A 19,233-nucleotide genomic window follows, 5' to 3' on the forward strand; every position below is an offset into this window, starting at 1 on the left:
GTTTTTCACATTTCACCGGCAATTATTGTTCTCAAATTTGTTCAAACACTGATTTAATCTTGTGACCAAATTTAAATAATTATAATTTGTAATTTTTTGTCAAATATTAATACATGAATATTGTTCGAGAGAATTGTAAACTTTTTTAATGTGAAACACTAATAAGAGTGAAATTGTATATCTTCAATAAAACCTTTAAACTAAATGGAAAATGTGCCCTACTTCAGCCCTGTTGGCTGGAATTATATTGGATAACAGAGGTTTAAACAGAGGTATTTCTTGCTTCAGACAGAATTAGGGCTATGGTTATCATATAGATTGGTATGTAGATATACTACTGAAAATTATATCTAATAATTGAATATTGTGATTGCCCCCCACTTCATTTAAGAACTTATGAATACATAAACGAAAGCCACACATGAAAATCACCTACTCGCTGAAGAGATTTATTTGATTCTAAAAATGATAGTGAAGCATACATTAATTTTCTCTGGATATATAGTGTAATATAGATTGGTTGTCACGGCTTGGCATGGTGGCGTACGATGGTGGAGGGAAGGGGACCCAAAAATGCAGGAGGACATAGAGGGTGTGCTCAAAAAATGAATAGTTTAATATGGGTATGAAGCAAGAAAGGCAATCGACAAAAAACTGGACAAAGTAGTAAAGGAACGAGAAAACTTAACTCAACTCACAGGTACTGCCAATGACTGAGGAGAACTAGACGAGGAGGACTATTGAGGGGGTTGCACAGCGGCATGTGAACACGGGGAACGACGGTAGCGAGGTACAGTGTGCGGAACGGCAACAACAAACAATGACCCGACACTGGCTTGATTCTGACACGGACTTTAAGTAGGCGCAAAAAATAATTAAGACAACGCGAAACACCTGGGCGGAGGATGAGAGGTAGAAGAAGCAGATTAAACTAATGAGACACAGAGAGGAAGGGCTGACGTGAGGGAAACGTAAACGAGAACTAAGGACCTGAACCTAAACTACACGACCCGGGTAAAGCAACAAAGTCAAGCAAAACATGACAGAATCCCCCCCAGGAGGAGGAGGGATCAAACTCTACCCACAAAAGAAAAAAAAAATGAACTGAACTTATCCCAAATGCCACCAGCGTAAACGAGGTGCCTCCGGAGGGGTACGTCTAAATGTCAATAGAGTCTGGCGGGCGTCCGGAGCGCCAGATGAGGTGAACTCGGCGGGGCGAGTCAGTAGGGCTTCCTGGACGCCACAAGAGGCGGGCCCGGCGGCACGAGTCTGGAGGGCGTCCCTGATGCCAGAAGAGGCAGGCCCGGTGGTGCGAGTCTATAGTGCGTCCCGAACGCCAAACGAGGTGAGCCTGGCAACTCAAGGCGGCTTTACGGAACAGGAGCCGCTGCAGGCCGGCTGATATTGTCTGCCCCAGAAAGCCGATAGGCAAGGGCTCGGGAGACGTAGGCAGCAGAAAACCTGTGGGGCGCCGACCGCAGGATTCCCAGGAGGGGCCGGCCGTGCTCCGTCTGCAGGAGGCCCGGGATGCACGGGAGGCATTTGCCGCACGGCAGCGGGCTGCACAGGAGGTGGTTGCAGCGCTGGGGCGGGTCGCTTGGGAGACCTGGGCCTTGATTTACCCAGCTGCTGGAGACAGACCACAGAGTTTAATGCTGGTAAGGGACTGACCTGAGGAAAGGGAGACCACCGAGGGCTGATGGGCTGCTCAGAAACCAGCTGCTACAGCGGCGTGACTCGGAGGGCTGCTGCAGTGCCGTGACGTGGGACTCGGCGGCTCTGGCAGCGGCTCAGCCCGCGGCTCTTAGGGCGCCTGCAGTGGCTCGGAGGGCACCTTGACAGGGGGCCCGGGAGGCTGTGGAGCCTTGATTGGTGGCTCCGGAAACTGCAGTTGAGACTTTGAGTTCCCCAGCTGCTGGGGATGGACAAAATAATTTAGCAACTGTAAGTGACTGACCTGGAGCATGGGAGACTGCCGAGGGCTGGTGGATGGCTCAGGAGACGGCTGGAGACCCCTGGCTGGCTGTTCGGGAGACGGCTGTGGCGCCGTGGCTTGGGGTTCAGGACGTGACTGCGGTGGCTCGACTTGGAACTTGGGGGGTGGTTGCGGTGGCTTGAAACGAATGGAGCCAAGGAGACTGAAGAGTTGAAGAGCAACTCAGGAGGCAGTTGCAGCTGCTTGGCGTGGGACTCGGGAAACTGAGGCAGCTGCAGATTCTCGGCGCGGGTCTCAGGAAACTGAGGCTGCGGCAGCTCGGCGCGGGGCTCGGGAAACAGAGACTGCGGCAGCTTGACGCGGGACTCGGGAAACATGCACCTTGAGATGAACGAGGGCTCGGTAGACATGCGCTGCACCAGGATAGGGATCCTGGAAGATGGTTGCCAACTCGCATATAACCCAGTGGTCCGGTGCCTGGGTGCAGGGTCCAGGGCGTCTAGCTGCAGGCTTAGCACAGTAACTACGGTTCAACAGCTGTTAAGTGAAGCAAACGCTGCACATACCAGTTGTCCCAAGTGCTCGCTTCCGCCTTTCGACGAGCCAGGTGAGGGCTCTAGCTTGGCTCTATTTCGTATTGAAAGCTCAGCTGGCCGTGTTGGATCACTCCCGGAGACCGCAAAGCGGCCGCCATGATTAATTCCTGCCCCCTGCGTGAGCCATTGAATGTTCCCAAAGTTGATTGGCTGTGGCGATTCGAAACGCGGAAAAAGTACATAAAAAATGACTTCACGCAAAAGGCGAAATTTCGCTTCTCGTGACCGCGCGCGGCCATTAACGTCGCTCCATTCACTTCCATCGCGTCGCCCGACGTGCCTTCGCTCCCAGTCACGCGAACTCCATTAAACTAAATCATCTCCAAAACATTATTTCGGGTGCAGCCCACGCGGCCCGGTACCAGTTGATCCACGGACCGGTACCGGTCCGCGGGGGGTTGGGGACCACTGCCCTAGGACATTACAAATTTGACCTACTACAGCAAAAAGAAATAAAAAACCCCCAAAACATTTCCTTGATTTTTTGGGAATATTAATATTTTTCAAGTTCTTACCATGTCCATCAAAAATTCATTTTTCACAGAAATCTCACCTGTAGTAGTTCGAGCAATACAAATTTGACCTACTACAGCAAAAAACAAAACAAAACGATTTTTAGTGACTATTTTTACTTTTTAATTTCTTACCATGTCCATCAAATGTCATCTTTCACAAAAGGTTCACCTGTCATAGTTTGGGCACAACAAAAAAGAAGAAAAAAAGTAATTTCCTTGACTTTTAGTGAATATTTTTATTTGTTAATTCCTTACCATGTCCATCAAAAGTCATCTTTCACAAAAGGTTCACCTGTCATAGTTTGGGCATTACAAATTTGACCTACTACAGCAAAAAGAAGAAAAAAAAAAAAAAACATTTCCTTAATTTTTGGTGAATATTTTTATTTTTCAATTACTTACCATGTCCATCAAAAAGTCATTTTCATAAAAAGTTCACCTGTAGTAGTTGGAGCATTACAAATTTGACGTACTACAACAAAGAAGAAAAAAAGTAAGTTCCTTGATTTTTTGTGAATATTTTTCATTTTCAATTACTTACAATGTTCATCAAAAGTCATTTTTCACAAAAGGTTCACCTGTAGTAGTTAGGGTATTATGTTTGACCTACTACAATAAAAAGAAAGAAAAAAAATCCTTGATTTTTAATGAATATTTATTATTTTTAATTACTTACTATGTCCATCAAAAGTCAATTTTCACAAAAATCTCACCTGTAGTAGTTTAGGGCATTACAAAAATTACCCACAACAAAAAAAATAAAGAAATAAAGCATTTCCTATATTTTTAGTGATTTTTTTTCATTAATAAAATGCATAATATGTCCATATAAACTGTTTTTTAACAATAACCTCATACTACTACACCTGTAGTAGTCAGGGTATTGCAAATATGATCTACTTCAGAAAAAATAATGGTAAAATGTTATTTTATTGATTTTTAGTGAACATTTTTTCACACTGAAACATGTAATTTGCAGACGGTCCCCTCCGAATGTCAACTGAATATCGAATAACAAACCAACTTTACCTCGCTAACAAAAACTAAGGACCTGAACCAAAACTACACGACCCGGGGAAAGCAACAAACCCAACCAAAACATGACATTGGTAGCTTCTTCTTCACTCTTGACTTGTAATAAGATCAGTTGAGCATTATGGTCTGGTCACCCCCCAGGGGGCCTTCCTGCTGTGACCAACGCCATAACACCTACAAGTGAAGGAAAGCATCTCCACTGCGCAGTTTCATTCACAACCTCGAATACACATATTAGTGTAACTGACGCCTACAATTCGTCACCGTGGGGTACTCCAATGTATCTCCAAGAGTGTTCGCCAAGGTGCTGAGGTGGCGATATTTGAACCCTTCACCTGAAGGGGGGCAGCAGAGGACCGGAAACAACTCAACATGCTGACCTGGCCATGGGACCACCCCTTTTGGTGGACCAGCGAATACAAAAGATGGGAGCGGAAGACAAACCGTGTCTCACCGTGACACGGGAATGATCCAGAGATCTCTGTTTTGGACAATTGGCTTGTAAGTTGCATTAGACAATTTGGTAATAATAAATCATAGAAGTGTTGTTGACGCGATGAATGGGTGCATGTAGTGTTTATCCCGGCTCATACCTGAACATGCAAGAATCTTTCACAAAGGTATGTAAACAAGACAGCATTATTCAAATGGGTCCGCAATCAAAACTAAAATTAGATGTGAAAGATCCAACATCGCTCAATGGCTGGCTACTCAGCTACTCGCCTCTAGATGCTAACACTGGGAAAAGGCACCCCATTCTGCAATGTCGGCTACATTTTTTTTTGTATGTCCTTAATTACATATTGAACATGATTTCATGATAATGTGTTGATGCTGTTAGCAACGGCTGATGATGGCTAATGAAGCTTAAACTGAGCTGGAACTTATAATCAAGACTACGAGTTACATCAGCTGCCACTCCCATCACGTGCTGTCACAAACAACTTCAAATTCAAAGTGCATTAAGGCAATAATGTCCATGAAGGAATGTATTTGATAAGATGTTGTATTGCTGTTGGCCTTGGCAGCATGTTACTGCCACTGGCCTTCCTCCTGCTTGAGACAAAACAATAATGAGACCGTATTCCTCTATAAGCAGTGCACTCATTCTCACAGCAAACTTTTTCTTCTTTGCAAGCGGTTATATTTTGTAGCAAATTCATAGTCACTATAATAATTACAATCGTAATCATAATCATTCTCACAGCAACACATTTCTTCATTGCAAGCATTTATATTTTGTAGCAAATGTATAATCACTATATTTACAATTACTCTAACAGTGACTCAAGGAAAAACAAATTGCATTTTTTTAAACCTTGAATCAAGGTACTCAAATTACTCAGACTTGCTTCATCCTTAGAAATAATGGTATTAAGCCTCAAATTAGTGAAATGCCTCTATTGCTGTAAAGCCACAGAGTAATATTGTGTTTTTTTGTAAAACTTTGATATGATGGTGGTATTGAGAGGTGGACTTAAGGCCAAGCTGCGAAATGCGGGATGTCCCACTGGTCTGAAAACAGAATTCCATTGGCACAACATTTAAAAAAAAAAAATCAAATTGTAAGACACACAAATAAGTAATAACAGTTTTTGCTTTATTGTCCATTGTAATTGACATCACAAAAAACAATAACTGTCATGAAGTGCAGGTTTCTCAATTTACTTCTGTATGGAAGTTCAGATGAAAGGTTTTAACACAAAAAGGTCTACCATAATTCTTGTAGCATCTTAAATAAAAATAAGGTTCAAAATTCAAATTTCTTCTACCTGTCACCATTTTATTTTTATCATCTTCACTCCTCTTCTACTGGGTATGCTTTTAAGATGTGCGTTGACTGTGAATACAACCAGGGCAGCTGTGCAGTGTGTCATGAATGAAGTGATCACAGTCCACACAAAATACACTGTGACACAATGGGCAGGTACACATCTACAGTAAAAAAAAGATAAGAGTTATACAAAGCAAAATACTGTTGGATAACAACATTTGATAAATTATTTACATGCATATGAACACAAAGATACAGTATTTGATCCCCTATTTATTGGTTGTTTTTGTACTACCATAATTCCCCAACTACACACCTGTGTGCAGTATATGACGCACTCTTAATTTTGGTTCGAATTTTAGTATTTTCTATGTTACCATGTATAAGATGCACCAATATTTTGGCAACAATGCAAAAACTATGACAACAAAAAGTAAATCTCATCTTAAACTTCATAGTTTCTTGTGTTCATATCCTTTAGTTATCCAGTATACATAGAGTGGGCCCCCGGTTTACAAGATTAATCCATTCCGCGGTTGAGATCGTAATGTGAATTCACCATATTGTGGGCAATCCTAACTTATGTTAATTTGCTAATGCATGTAAAAGCCCAGGTAAAAACATCAAAATTGTATATACATATTACCTATTTACATAAAATTAATTATACTATTTGTCCTAAGACAACTTAATAGCTACAATAAAAAGTTAGACACCGGCTGCACTTACCCTTTTATCTTTCAATTCTCCATGACATGATTCACAGATCCTGAAATCGACCAAAGCAAATGTGAAATGCATTGAAACATTGTATTCACATAATTCTACGTTAGGTAGTGAACACATCATTTCAGAAGGTGGCAGCAATGCACCAAATGTTTGCTAACCGCTGAAGGAGACGTGCAGGAGAGGAAGAGGAGGGTAATAATATGAAAGAAAGAAAGAAACAAAGAGAGAAAGAAAGCAGGAAAACGAACGAAAGACAGGAGCAGTGTGACAAATTTTATTCTGAAGCCTCGTCTCCACCGGCATTATCAACCCTACTCGGCAAAAGCACAGTCTCCACCGAGAAATCTAACCGGCTCTACTTTACCCTACTCGCTTTTTCCAGTGCCACTTGCGTTGTGGGGCCAAAGAAAGGTACCCCACAATCGGAATCAAATAAAATTGTGAGAGTTAAACATTCCCACCCCTAATGAACACAGAAGACACATTTCCCCTTAATTATGAATGACCAACTTTCATATTTCATTTAGATCATTTTTAGGAAAATGTTCGACCCCATTTTGTAGGCCAATGATTTTGACAATTTTCGTTCAAATGACCTCAAATTTTCACAGCTTGAGTAGAAACGTTTCTTGTTTTTGTGTGTAACATTTGGCAGTTCTCTTTTCGGGTTAAGAAATGCCGTTCACTTTAAAAGAAAAGGCATTTTGTGTGTTAACGTATGCTTGTACCCGAAGACAGTGCAGCGTGCCTTCCTAACAAATTTTGCAAAGAAGGCACCAACTACAAAACAAATTAGGACTTGGCACCATAAATTTCAAGAAAAGGGCTGCTTATGCATACCTACATCGCCAGGACGGCCATCAACGTGTGTAGAGTCACAGCCGGCACTCATAATAAATATTTATGAAAATCTGTCATGGAAGCAACAAATATTTGTACTTTTCTTTGTAAATTTAACCGATAAAATGTATGACCTTCAACATAAAGTGTATTTAGTTTCATTAATGTCCATCAATTAATTTCTGAGATATGGGCATTTAGAATGGGGTCGGGCATTTATACTGGGGTCAACCATTTAGGAAGACCCTGTATATACTGAGATAACTCTCTCCTCATGCATTTTAGTTGAGACTATGTGATGTCAGAAACACAGAACATACATTTGAGTCAGTCTGATTTGTTCAAAAGTGATCAATACAAATGGTAATTGTCAAGCTGTAAGCATAAAAGCGCAGTAATTTAACTACCTTTGAAAGATACTCTAATTATTCTCTCTCGCCCATATAGAGCATTCGAGCACTGCCAGCTAGCGGTTAGTAAATGTGAGTGGCTGCACTAAATGCACTAAATGTCAGCATAATTAAACTTTTTTTTAGCTCTCACAATTGGAGACCGGGATTTCAGGACAAGGTTGTGTTGTTTGTATAAAGCCGCAACTCGTGACCGCCGCAGCAGAAAATTGTGCAGTATAAAGTCAGTCATTGTCTCTACATGCTTTCCGGGCACAACTTCACATTAAAAGCCTGTTTCAAATTACAAGCATTTGTGTCCATTCTTCGTCATGGTCCCGTTTTTTGGAAGTCTCACCAAAATTGGTGAAGTACCAAGAAAAGTGTTATCTGTGTATATTCCACTGACAAAAAAAAAATAAAAAGAAAAAGGATCTCGTGCTGTGTAGGGATGAAAAACTTGTGGCATGCTAATCTTGCAAGATCTTGTAGCAAACACACATTTTTGGATGTAGTGCTTGTAATGAGAGGTCATAATATTTCCAGGATATACTATGACAAGAGAAAAACTTGCTATTTCACTTTAATCCTCAAAAATATGATGACGTTTTCAAAGAAAATCACATCTTCCAATTCCAAAACCTGTGTGATTGAGCTTAAGAACAACATACAAACATTCTCACAGGGAAAGAATGTATACATTTGACACATTAATTTGAGCACCAACCTGGAGTGACACTTTTTTTCTGCTGCGCTTCCTACTGATGTTTCAATGAAGACATGTAGCGGAAAGAGGTGGTGAAAGGATCTGGCTAGGTGTGGGGCCGACACAAGAGTCAAACCTTATTGAAAAAAATAACACATGGTAATGACATGTGCTTTTTGTTTCAAAGCCTGAACAAAGAGCCATGTATAATCTAGCTAGAGTGGAATAACCAAAAGTCAAACACCCTACTAGTTGTCCATTTGGAGTGTTAACCAAGTCCATCATTATAGAACATAGGTCTCAAACTCCAGTCGTGGAGGGCCACAATCCTACATATTTTTGATGCTGCTTTCCTCAGTACACCTGATTCAAATGATTTGGATCATTTTCAAGCACCTGCTGAGCTTTCTCATGAGCTAATAATTTGAATCAGGTGTGTTTAAGACAGAAGCATCAAAAACATGCAGGATTGCGGCCCTCAAGGACTGGAGTTTGAGAACTGTGTTACAGAATGATGGACACGTTTTTAAAAAGGAATAAAGCAAACTCCGAACTGGATCCGCGAAAAAATTCTGAGCCAGACGGATGCTCAAGTATGAAGTGGGGTATAAAAAAAAAAAAAACAAGAACAACAAACAAAACAAGCAAGCTCAAACAAAGCTTCTGGTGCAAAGCAATGTGCCTTGGCTCAAACAAGGTTGAGAAATACTGTTCTAGTGTATAGTATGTAAGTTAAGACTTCCGAACTCAACTCCCTTGAGTTCAAAAAATGAAGAAGAGGGTTTATGGAGTAAGATCGCTGTCAAAAGGTCATATGCGTTTCACCATTCATATGATCACGACGCTCATGGGACATGGGTGTTTCACCATTCGTATGAGTATGACTCTCGCAAGACACAACTTCACGTCTTTGCATGAATCTCTCCTTTGGATTTGTGGATCTGACTGAGTTGAATATATGAAGTCAGATGTCAGGCCAAGCCAATAGGCAAAGTCAGTCGATGTACAAATCGTCTGCGCCGCCATTAGTCAGGTCAAATGTATTTATAAAGCTCATTTAAAAAGACTGTCGTCAACCAAAGTGCTGTAGAAATAGAAACATAAAAAACATAAAACACACGAGCCGGCTAATACACAGATATGACAGCACTTCAGGAATGTCAGCTTTCATGGCGTATTAAAATAAACTATGAAAAAGTACATTTTTAAAAGGGATTTAAAATCAACATGTGTCTGGGCAGATCTAATGGACAGTGGCAGACTATTCCAGAGCCTTGGAGCAGCTGCTGCAAAGGCTCGGTCATCACGAGTCTTTAGCCTAGTTTTAGGCGGCGTGAGCAGCACCAGGTCAGCAGAGCAAAGGGCTTGAACAGGTGTATGATGATGCAGGAGTTCAGTTAAATCAGGGAAGGCCAAGCCATTTAGGGCTATGAAGGTGATCAGTAATATTTTAACTTTTATTCTGAAAGGAATGGGTAGCCAGTGCAGAGAAGCTACTACTGGAGTGATGTGTGAATGTTTATTGGTATGGGTGAAGTAGATGAGCAGCTGCGTTTTGAACCAGCTGGAGCCAGCTGATTGAGGACTGGTTGAGGCTAACGAGCAAGGAGTTGCACTAATCTAACCTTGATGAAATAAAGGAATGAATAACACACTCCAAATCTGCCTTTGTGAGATACGTCTTGGTTTTAGCGAGGAGCCACAGCTGAAAGAAACTGGTTTTAACAACAGAGCTGATGTATTGGTCGAATTTGAAATCACTGTTCAGTATGACGCCGAGGTTTCTAACAGTTGCACATGTTTTGGTACTAAGGAGACCCAGGATGCTGGTTATGGAGCGTGGTGTGACGTGGCCAAAAGTAATGACTTCAGTTTTACTATCAGTGAGGTTGAGAAAATTGGCGTTCATTCAGGCTTTGAGGTCCCTCAAGCAGTCAAATAAGACTGCATCAAGCCCTGGGTGCAGGTTCTTATGGCCAGATAGATTTGTACATCTTATGACAGGCTTATGACCTGTGACTCCAAATCCATGTATTGTATGAAAATCATTAATATAATTATAAATTAGTCATCACATTTTTTAAGCAATGCCACATGACCATAACAACAAATAAACAATATTAACCATCTTTGTAACGAATTAATCTTTATTTCAGAATAAGATTCCTATTCAGCGTTTGTGAGTGCATCAAGACCAATATTAAGGGTTTTTTCCAAATCCACCGCAGTTTTCTGCCAGCAGAGGTCACTATATGTAATTGAAGCTTCACAAAATGACGTAATATTCCAAAAATTTACCCTAAATGACCCACAAAAGCTTCATTTGAGCATTACTAAAAATGGACATACTGTACATTATCCTTAAGATTGAAGCCTGATGAGCCACTGAAAGCTTCCGTTTGGCGTTCAGTTTGTGTTCAATTGCGTCACACTCCTGAGTCACACTCATGTGAATGGTCAAAAACAAATACGAATGGTGAAACGCATACGTCATTTGAAAAATATGGATACGAATGGTGAAACAAAAATAGGTCTTTTTGACAGCGATCTTATTCCATAGAGGGTGAAATTATCAGTAACCTTTACAAATCAAGTGTTTTCACACCTTTGTGAGGAAGTAATATACAATACATTTATATATTTTAATAAAATCAGATTGTTATATATATCTCTTTTTGCAGGGTCAGGAATTGACTGTTAATGACTAAAGCCGTTCCCTGCCTTTGCTGTGCTCACCTGTCATGTTTGACTCCAGCAAGTACAGATACATGATGTTCACATGATTAACCAGCTTAAATGGAGATTTGCATCATCGGGCTACTCTTTTTCTGCCAACGATGCAAGTACTGGTGAGGCCAGAGACGGAAGTTATTTTCTGATTGGACATATAAGATGCAGAGGTTCTTTCTGAGTGGACAGAATGTGGCAACACTACTGCCACCTAGCGAATTGGCATTCTTGTAAATGAATAAAACCACACTGTGCTGGATTCGTATAGATGCGACTTCTTTAAATAAACAAACAACAGCGATGAGAGGGAGGAAGACTATGTCGCGTTAAATAAGCTGGTTACATGTAGACAAGGACTTAAAAGGTGAGAAAGAGTCACAGCCAAAAAAATTGGAGCCTGGGGAAGTGTCTCAGGGCTTGTCTACACGTAGCCAGGCTTCTTGCAAACTGGCAGTAAATGTCTCCAATTTGTCCTTTTTCCTGTACGTGGCCGGTCTTTTTGTTTTTTTTAGTTTTTTTTTTTAAATCAAAACCGAATCTTTCAAAACCTCTGGCTGAAATTGAGATTTTTCTAAGCCTCTAGTTTCGTGGTGTGTGTAACATGTGTAACAAGCTTAAACCGGAGATTTGCGTCATCGTGCTACTCTTTTTCCCGTCAAAGACGCAGATACTGGTGACGTCAGAGGCAGAAGTTCTTTCTGATTGGACGCGTCATAAGTTCTTTCTGATTGAACAGAATTTGGCAACACAACTGTCACCTAGCGACTAGGCATGCTTGTAAATGAATGAAACCACACTTTGCTGGATTCGTATAGATGCAATTTCTTTAAATAAACAAACAATGAGGAAGGGGAGACTATGCGGGTTTAAATAAGCTGGTTACATGTAGACAAGGCCTCAGTCAGCAGGGACGCCACGCTTGTGATAAGAACAGAGGCACAAGAGTGGGACCGTGTGGCATTTTTTGAAAAAGCTTTCTCTGACATCTGCCGTATTTGGCAAGAACAAAATCATATTAGTTCTAGCTCGCCCCGCCAGAGGCGTTGCTTAAAGTATGGAATAAGCATTGACGTAAAAAAATGTCCTTGGCGTCTTCAGGTGAGCCATTATTTAACCTTGGACGTGTCCAACGATGTTGTCGCCATTTCTCTGATTGCTTACAATACAGTGGGCCCCCGTGTAATGAACTTAAAACATTGGCCGGCTATGCTCGTAACTCGAATTGCTCGTATGACGGGCAATTCAAACCTATGTTAACTAGTGAATGCGCACAACGCGTGCAAAAACCTTAGGTAAAAACATCACAACTTAATACACATATTAAAAATTAGTAACAATCTACTGTACAGTTAAATTAAATAACATAAATATACAAAGGAAAAATGACATTTACCTTTGGGGCGACGTGACTTGAGCTGGGGGGGAGCGGCGGGGGGCAGAGACGAACCTGCAGAATTTATATATTTATTTTCTTAAGCGAGAACTTTTCTCGAACAAGAACATATCATCGGCGATTTCCTTCACTTTAATCCATAATAGAAGAAGCCTCTCCATTTTGTTGTTGACCGAGGTCCGTCCCCGGGCAAGAGAAGATTGCCGAGCGGTTACGGCCATACTCACTAGCAAGGTTAACTATGCGTGCACCTCCTTCGTATTTTTTTATTATCTCCTGCTTCGTTTCTATTGTCATCATCCTCTTACGTCTTCCTTTACCGCCACTTGCAATTTTAGAAGCCATGTCTAACAGATAAAGTTTGCAAAGTCTTCACAACACACCAACCAGCTGTGCCATCAAGGTAGATGAAGGCGTTCGGCCAATAGCATATCGGCATTTCTGTGATTGACGTGACGCCGGCCAATAGCATATTCGCATCTCCGTGACTGAGACCGTGACTGTGACCTTATAAGACCAATAGCATATCTGCATCTCCGTGACTGAGACCGTGACTGTGACCTTATAAGACCAATAGCATATCGGCATGTTGGATTGTTCGTAAGACGAAAGGTTTGTGCGTATGAGGGGGACAAAAAACGCAGCGGTCCACGCTCGTAAGATGAAAAGTACGTAAAACAGGGAGTTCGTAAACCGGGGGCCCACTGTACTTGATTCTGTGTTTCTGGATTGGACTACCCATTCAGATGCTTATTTCCAGCCTCTGTGCCCAAGGCATTTTTAAGAAATGCCTTGCTACTTCTTCTGTTGGATGTCCCTAGAGCTCAGTCACTTCCATAGGCTCCTTATTTCAAGCATGTGTAGCTTTCTATTACCTTCACAGTTCCCCCAATGAAGGTGACATACACCCAATCTACAGTCCTGTTGAATGTAGAATGGGCATACACTGTATGGTTGTGCTTCTGGTGACTTTCACTCTTATGCTGCTGCTCACGCAGTGAAGTAAAGATGATCCATAGACTTCAGTATTAGGTGACAGGACATCTCTTACAGACATTGCGCAATGGCTTCCCGTATGGGGCTGGCCAAGAGGCAGAGTGGGGGCCGAGCCAAAGCAGCTTTCTGTAAGATAAGTTAATTATAAACTGGCTGTTGCACTGATGAAGCGGCATTGTTTCGTTTTCCCTATTGTCTATGCATAGACATTGGGATGTGTGAGTTGTCAACAATGTTCAAAGGGCGAGTGGAGCCTGCCATTTGTACAATAGCCATGTGATGACACTGATTGAATCATGACACCCACCAGGACTCAGCAACAACTTTCCAATAAAAGACTGCAGCCGGAGAGCTCGAGGAGAAGGACTTTGCAACGAGGCTGACACACGGTCACGCTCTCCTTCGAGCTCTCCCCACTGCAGTGGTAAAACTAAATCTCTGACTCCTGAGTTATTTACACCTCTCCTTGGGTCATTTGTGGGGTATCGAGCCCACTTTGAACCCAACACTTTCACTGCAACCACTAATCAAACAGACGCAGCTTTCTAACACCCAATTTAAGAGTAAACAGGATGAAATCTTAGGACGAAGTTTTAGTGCATACAAGCAAGCAGGAGTTTCTCGAGTTTCCCTTTCAAGGATTCAAGGTAATTACTGTATAAAATTGGCATCAAATTACTGTTGAAAATGTTGTGCAAAAATTGGCAAATTAATTTTAGGATGAAACATTTACATAAATTGAATACTAACTGCCTGTTTTTTTTTTTGTTTTTTTTTGCTTTTAACCATGAATCTAGACTGTTTTACTATCATATGTGTCAAACTTCTGAGATTTACGCATGTACTGCACTTACAAGAAATTTCAACTTTAAAAGCTCTTTGTTTCGTGACGGCCGCCATGTTGGATTTTGTATTGATACACAACAGCGTACATTCTAACGCCGAATCTAAGTGGAAACAAGACGAAATCATCAAATTTTAGTGCATACAAGCAGACAGGTGTTTATAAAGCTAAATATTGTAGGAGGTAATAACTTTCTTCCTCCAAACTTGATTAAATTGTACTGTAATATCCTTTTATGGTGTACCTTTAGCTTGCTGGGAGAGGCTTTTTGCATAAAAGCTTTTAGATGCTTGTGTTGCTGTCCTGTCCAATTGATTTGAGTTTGTATGCTTCATACTTAAACAAAAACTCTATAGAGGCCAAAGAAGACCAAGACAGCCCAATTCTCAAGCCAGAAGGCACTGGCCAGTTGGGAGAACTACAAGTCTGTCAAGGCCGGCTACAAGGTGACCCAGAAGGTGCTAGCCCCCATGGCAGTTGTCAACCCCAACACAGTCACCGGGCTAAACCTCCTCACCAAGACCACGGGCAAGGAGGATCATAGGAACACAGCTGAAGTTCTGGAGATGTTCCAGAGAATGATCTCAGTGATGAACGTGCACGGGCTGGGGCAGGACGTGTGCTGGAACGACAAGTACTGCTGCATGCTAAGGCTAAGGGCAGGAGGTGAAAATTGTGGGGACGGAGGCATTGAGAATCAGGCAGGCCATTTTGACATGCAGGCTGACCTGCACCGCGCCAAGGCAGAGAACGACAACAAGGTGATCTTGACTGAGCTTGCCAGGGAGCTGGCCGACACCCAGCTGGACCCGTGGATGGACAAGTTGCTCCTTGCTGCAGTTGGCAACTACGACTAGGTTTTGTGGTGCCAGGACGATCCAGGCCAACTCCTCTGTGGCTGAGTGCTGCAAGCAAGAACTTACCCCGCAGGAAAAGACATTGCAGTGGTGCTAGAGAAGGATGACCCGCCCTCTGTGATGTTCGGGGCCCTGGTTAAGCTGGTCGATAAGGGAGAGCTGGAAACGGGCCGGACAGTCCTGAAGCGGCCATCTCCTCCCATGGCCACATGGCGTCCTTCAGAATGTCATTATAGGACTCACTGAAGTAACATCAGGGAGAACAAGGAGAGCAAGATGCGGTTTCTCTCCCTGCGCCACAGGGAGCTCAGGCGACTGCTGGAGTTCTAACCAGCCTCAGATCCGACCTTGCAGGGGTACAGGTGCCATGTGGGGCACAGGCTGGCCAAGACCATCTTGCCGCACACCAGCAGGTCTCTCTACAACTGTTTTGCTGCTAACTTCTCCACAACTTTTTCAGGACGTGACTTCACAAGCGAGGAAGAACAAGGCCTTGGAGCAACCGACAGAAAGGAGGAGGAGCAGGGACCAGGAGGGCAGGAAGAAGACAGCGAGTGACAGAAATTTGCACAAGTCCAGGAAGCTGACCGGGGCCAACAAGTCATAGGCAACAGGCTAAAGTGATCATTGAAGGACGAGGGCCGGTAGCCGGCAAGATGTGCTGAGGCAATCGTGACATTCAACCTAAATATAGTGGACCCCTGGGATACGACATCCCTGCCTTACGTTTTTTTTTTCAGCTTCCAATGTGATTTGCAATGTTTTTCTGTCCCTTCTTTGCGGTATTTTTCCTGCTTTACGACAAAAACAACTGTCATGACCCCAGGGGCTGGCTGTATTTGTGTTGTTTTGTCTCCATCTTCAGGCGTTTTTAGGTAATTGCTCTTATTTTCTGGTCCCGTCAAACTGCCTGCGCTGCAACACATTCAGATGCTGGTCTGCTATTGGTCTGCGTCACGACTCCCGAAGATACTGGTCTGCTATGGGTCGGAGTCACTGTCAAGACGGCGGCATGCTATGGACTGGATCGCATCTGAATGCTTAAAAAAAGCCATGAGTCCCAATTGACAAAAACAAACTTTCTCGCATGTCACGGAGATGCCGATATGCTATTGGTCGATTAAGGCAGTCACGGAGATGCCGATATGCTATTGGCCGCCGTCACGTCAATCACAGAAATGCCGATATGCTATTGGCCGAACTCCCTCATCTTGCTAGTGGCGCGAGCTGGTCGGTGTGTTGTGAAGACTTTGCAAACTTTTATCAGTTAGACATGGCTTCTAAAATTGTAAGTGGCGGTAAAGGAAGAAGTAAGAGGATGATGACAATAAAAACAAAGCAGGAGATAATAAAAAATACAAAGGAGGCGCACGCATAGTTAGCCTTGCTAGGGAGTATGGCTGTAACCGCTCGACAATCGGTACAAGAACAAGGAAGCTATTAAAGCAAGCAAGTCTTCTAAGGGCATGACTTTCCTTGACAGGGGATGGACCTCGTTCAACAACAAAATGGAGAGGCTCCTTCTATTATGGATTAAAGTGAAGGAAACCACCGGTGATATGTTCTTGTTTGAAAAAAGTTTGTCTCTGCTCCCCTCCGCCTCCACCTACCACCAGCTCAAGTCACGTCGCCCCAAAGGTAAATGTCATTTTTCCTTTGTATATTTATGTCATTTAATTTAACTGTACAATAGATTATGTTACTAACTTTCAATATGTGTTTAAAGTCGTGATGTTTTTACCTAAGGTTTTTGCACGCGTTGCACGCATTCACTAATTAACATAGGTTTGGATTGCCCGTCATACGGCGAATTTGCGTTACGATCCCATCCACAGAATGGATTAATCTTGTAAATGGGGGGACCCACTGTAATTTGTGATTTGTATTATTATATATTATATATACTTGCATTAGTGAATGTAGGAAAATGAACATTTTGCTTCTGTTGAGTAATTTTTTTTTTTTTGCACTACATGATATTTTGCACTATGTTATGATCACCATTGTCTGTTGTTTATTGCTATTTATTGCTTTATTTATTGCTCAATTATGGAATGTAGTTTACTGCTCAGGGAAGTGAAAAAAATAGGATTTCATTGTATGGTACAACTATACATATGACAATAAACCTCTTAAATCTTGAATCTTAAGATGTTTCTGGTGTGAAAACTGAGTGATTTATTTGCTGTTAAAAAGTCAAAATTGCACTCAATAAAAAAATTTTAAGAAACTATTTTGGACAAAAACTTATAAAATATGTTAAATATTGCCATTGCTCCTGGAACTATAGATGATTATCTCTGCATTTGGTGATTTTTGTGCATCTGGCGTAAAATCTGAGATTTTGTAGCCATTTTAAGTTTTGTTAGTTATTGTTACTGTCTTTTTTGTGGGATTTAGTTTGTGTAGTATCAGTTAGGTTCTCTGTGTTTCCCCTGCATCTGTCGTCACTGTAATTAGCCTCATATGTCACCCGTGTGTTCCAGCTTATTGTTTCCACCAGTCAGTTTTCCCCCGCCCCTTGTTGTTCCCAGGTGTCTTGCGTCTTAATTAGTTCTGTGAGTATTTAAGCCCCAGTGTTTTGTCGGGTCATTGTACGTCTTCCCTCCGCTGTCTTGCCTCGCGCTGCCCTGAACCCATCCTTCCCTTGTTGCCCCAGTAAGTTTGAGTTTAGCATTTTTGTTGTACTTTACTTTTTTGTTGTACTGTATTTTTTGGTTCTTTCCAACCCTGCCTTCGTTTGTTATTAAATCAACCTCATTTGAGCCTCATCCCAGTCTGTCCTGCATTCTTATTGGTTCCCACGTCCCACACCTCCTCAAGACCCCATGCCCAATCGTGGCAGTTATACTAATATAAAAAAATAATTACCATATTGTCCACACTAAAAGGCGCACCCAAAAGCCTGATTTTTTTAAAAAAGCTGACAATGCGCCTTATAATCTGGTGCGCCTTATATATGGATCAAATCATGTGCTGATTGCATAAACTATAGTTTATGCCTAAAAGAATCCAGTTCAAACCGACCTGGCCCAAGGGTATTAAAGCCTACACGGCCCAGCATAATTAATTAACTTGTTAATGTTAATTTTATTAATATATTAATTAACACTCATGTTTGTCGTTTGAATTTCCCTGACTTTCGTTTATTCGTAACTTTTGTGCTCCATATCCTCGCAGGTCAAAATCATATAAAGCAAGCAGAGGAAAAAAAATTAAAAAGACAGCGGTGCCACACCTTCACCCGCGCTTGGCTCCAAACTCATACCGTTGCATGTTTGTTGTTTAAATTTCCCTGACTTTCGTTTATTCGTAACTTATTTGTGCTCCAAAGAAATAGTGGGTTGAAAATATTTGATCCATGCAGAGGAAAAAATTAAAAAAACAGCAGCGTCAATCCTTCACCCGCGCTTGGCTGCAAACTCTTACCATTGCATGTTTGTCATTTAAATTTCCCTGACTTTCATTTATTTGTAACTTCTTTGTGCTCCATAACGAAATAGCTGGTCAAAAATATATAGTGCATGCCGAGGGGAAAATCAAATGTATTGCGGCGCAGCATTCACAAGTGCATGGCTTGATCTGGATCTATTCTGCGCTCTGCGGCTCCTGTTTAGTAGTTAAATAGCAATTACCAATAATGCATTCTCTGTTTTGTGATTTTTTTAATAACAAATATTTCTTAGTATAACATCCTTACAACGCTTATATTGTACGAATAAAGTTTAGATTCTATTAATAAAGTTTGATGTTTTTGCTGATAGTTTTTAATACATTCCCTTTCGTAAAGCTCCGTCCAGTGGCTGCATAACACAACTCTATCTAGGGGATGCATAATGCAACCCCATTAATATGGTTTCAACTCTATGTGCGCCTATGTGTGCCTTATG

The 19,233-nt window shown here is 41.9% G+C and overlaps 1 protein-coding gene across 1 annotated transcript in view; it reads right to left on the reverse strand.

Annotated features, from left to right (window-relative positions):
* Positions 1–433: 433 nt before the first annotated feature.
* gtf2h2 (general transcription factor IIH, polypeptide 2) overlaps positions 434–19,233 on the reverse strand; it is a 61,433-nt gene continuing 42,633 nt past the window's right edge. The window contains exons 13-16 of the mRNA XM_088413603.1: positions 8,545–8,659; positions 6,589–6,628; positions 1,961–6,020; positions 434–1,888 (exon numbers count right to left, since the gene is read on the reverse strand). Coding sequence (XP_088269729.1) covers positions 5,910–6,020; positions 6,589–6,628; positions 8,545–8,659 — 266 coding nt within the window. The 3' untranslated portion in view covers positions 434–1,888; positions 1,961–5,909. The remainder of the gene's footprint in view (positions 1,889–1,960; positions 6,021–6,588; positions 6,629–8,544; positions 8,660–19,233) is intronic.

Source organism: Hippichthys cyanospilos, chromosome 1 (assembly GCF_059441005.1).
Source record: "Hippichthys cyanospilos isolate Australia breed blue-spotted pipefish chromosome 1, RoL_Hcya_1.0, whole genome shotgun sequence".
Classification (NCBI taxonomy): domain Eukaryota; kingdom Metazoa; phylum Chordata; class Actinopteri; order Syngnathiformes; family Syngnathidae; genus Hippichthys; species Hippichthys cyanospilos.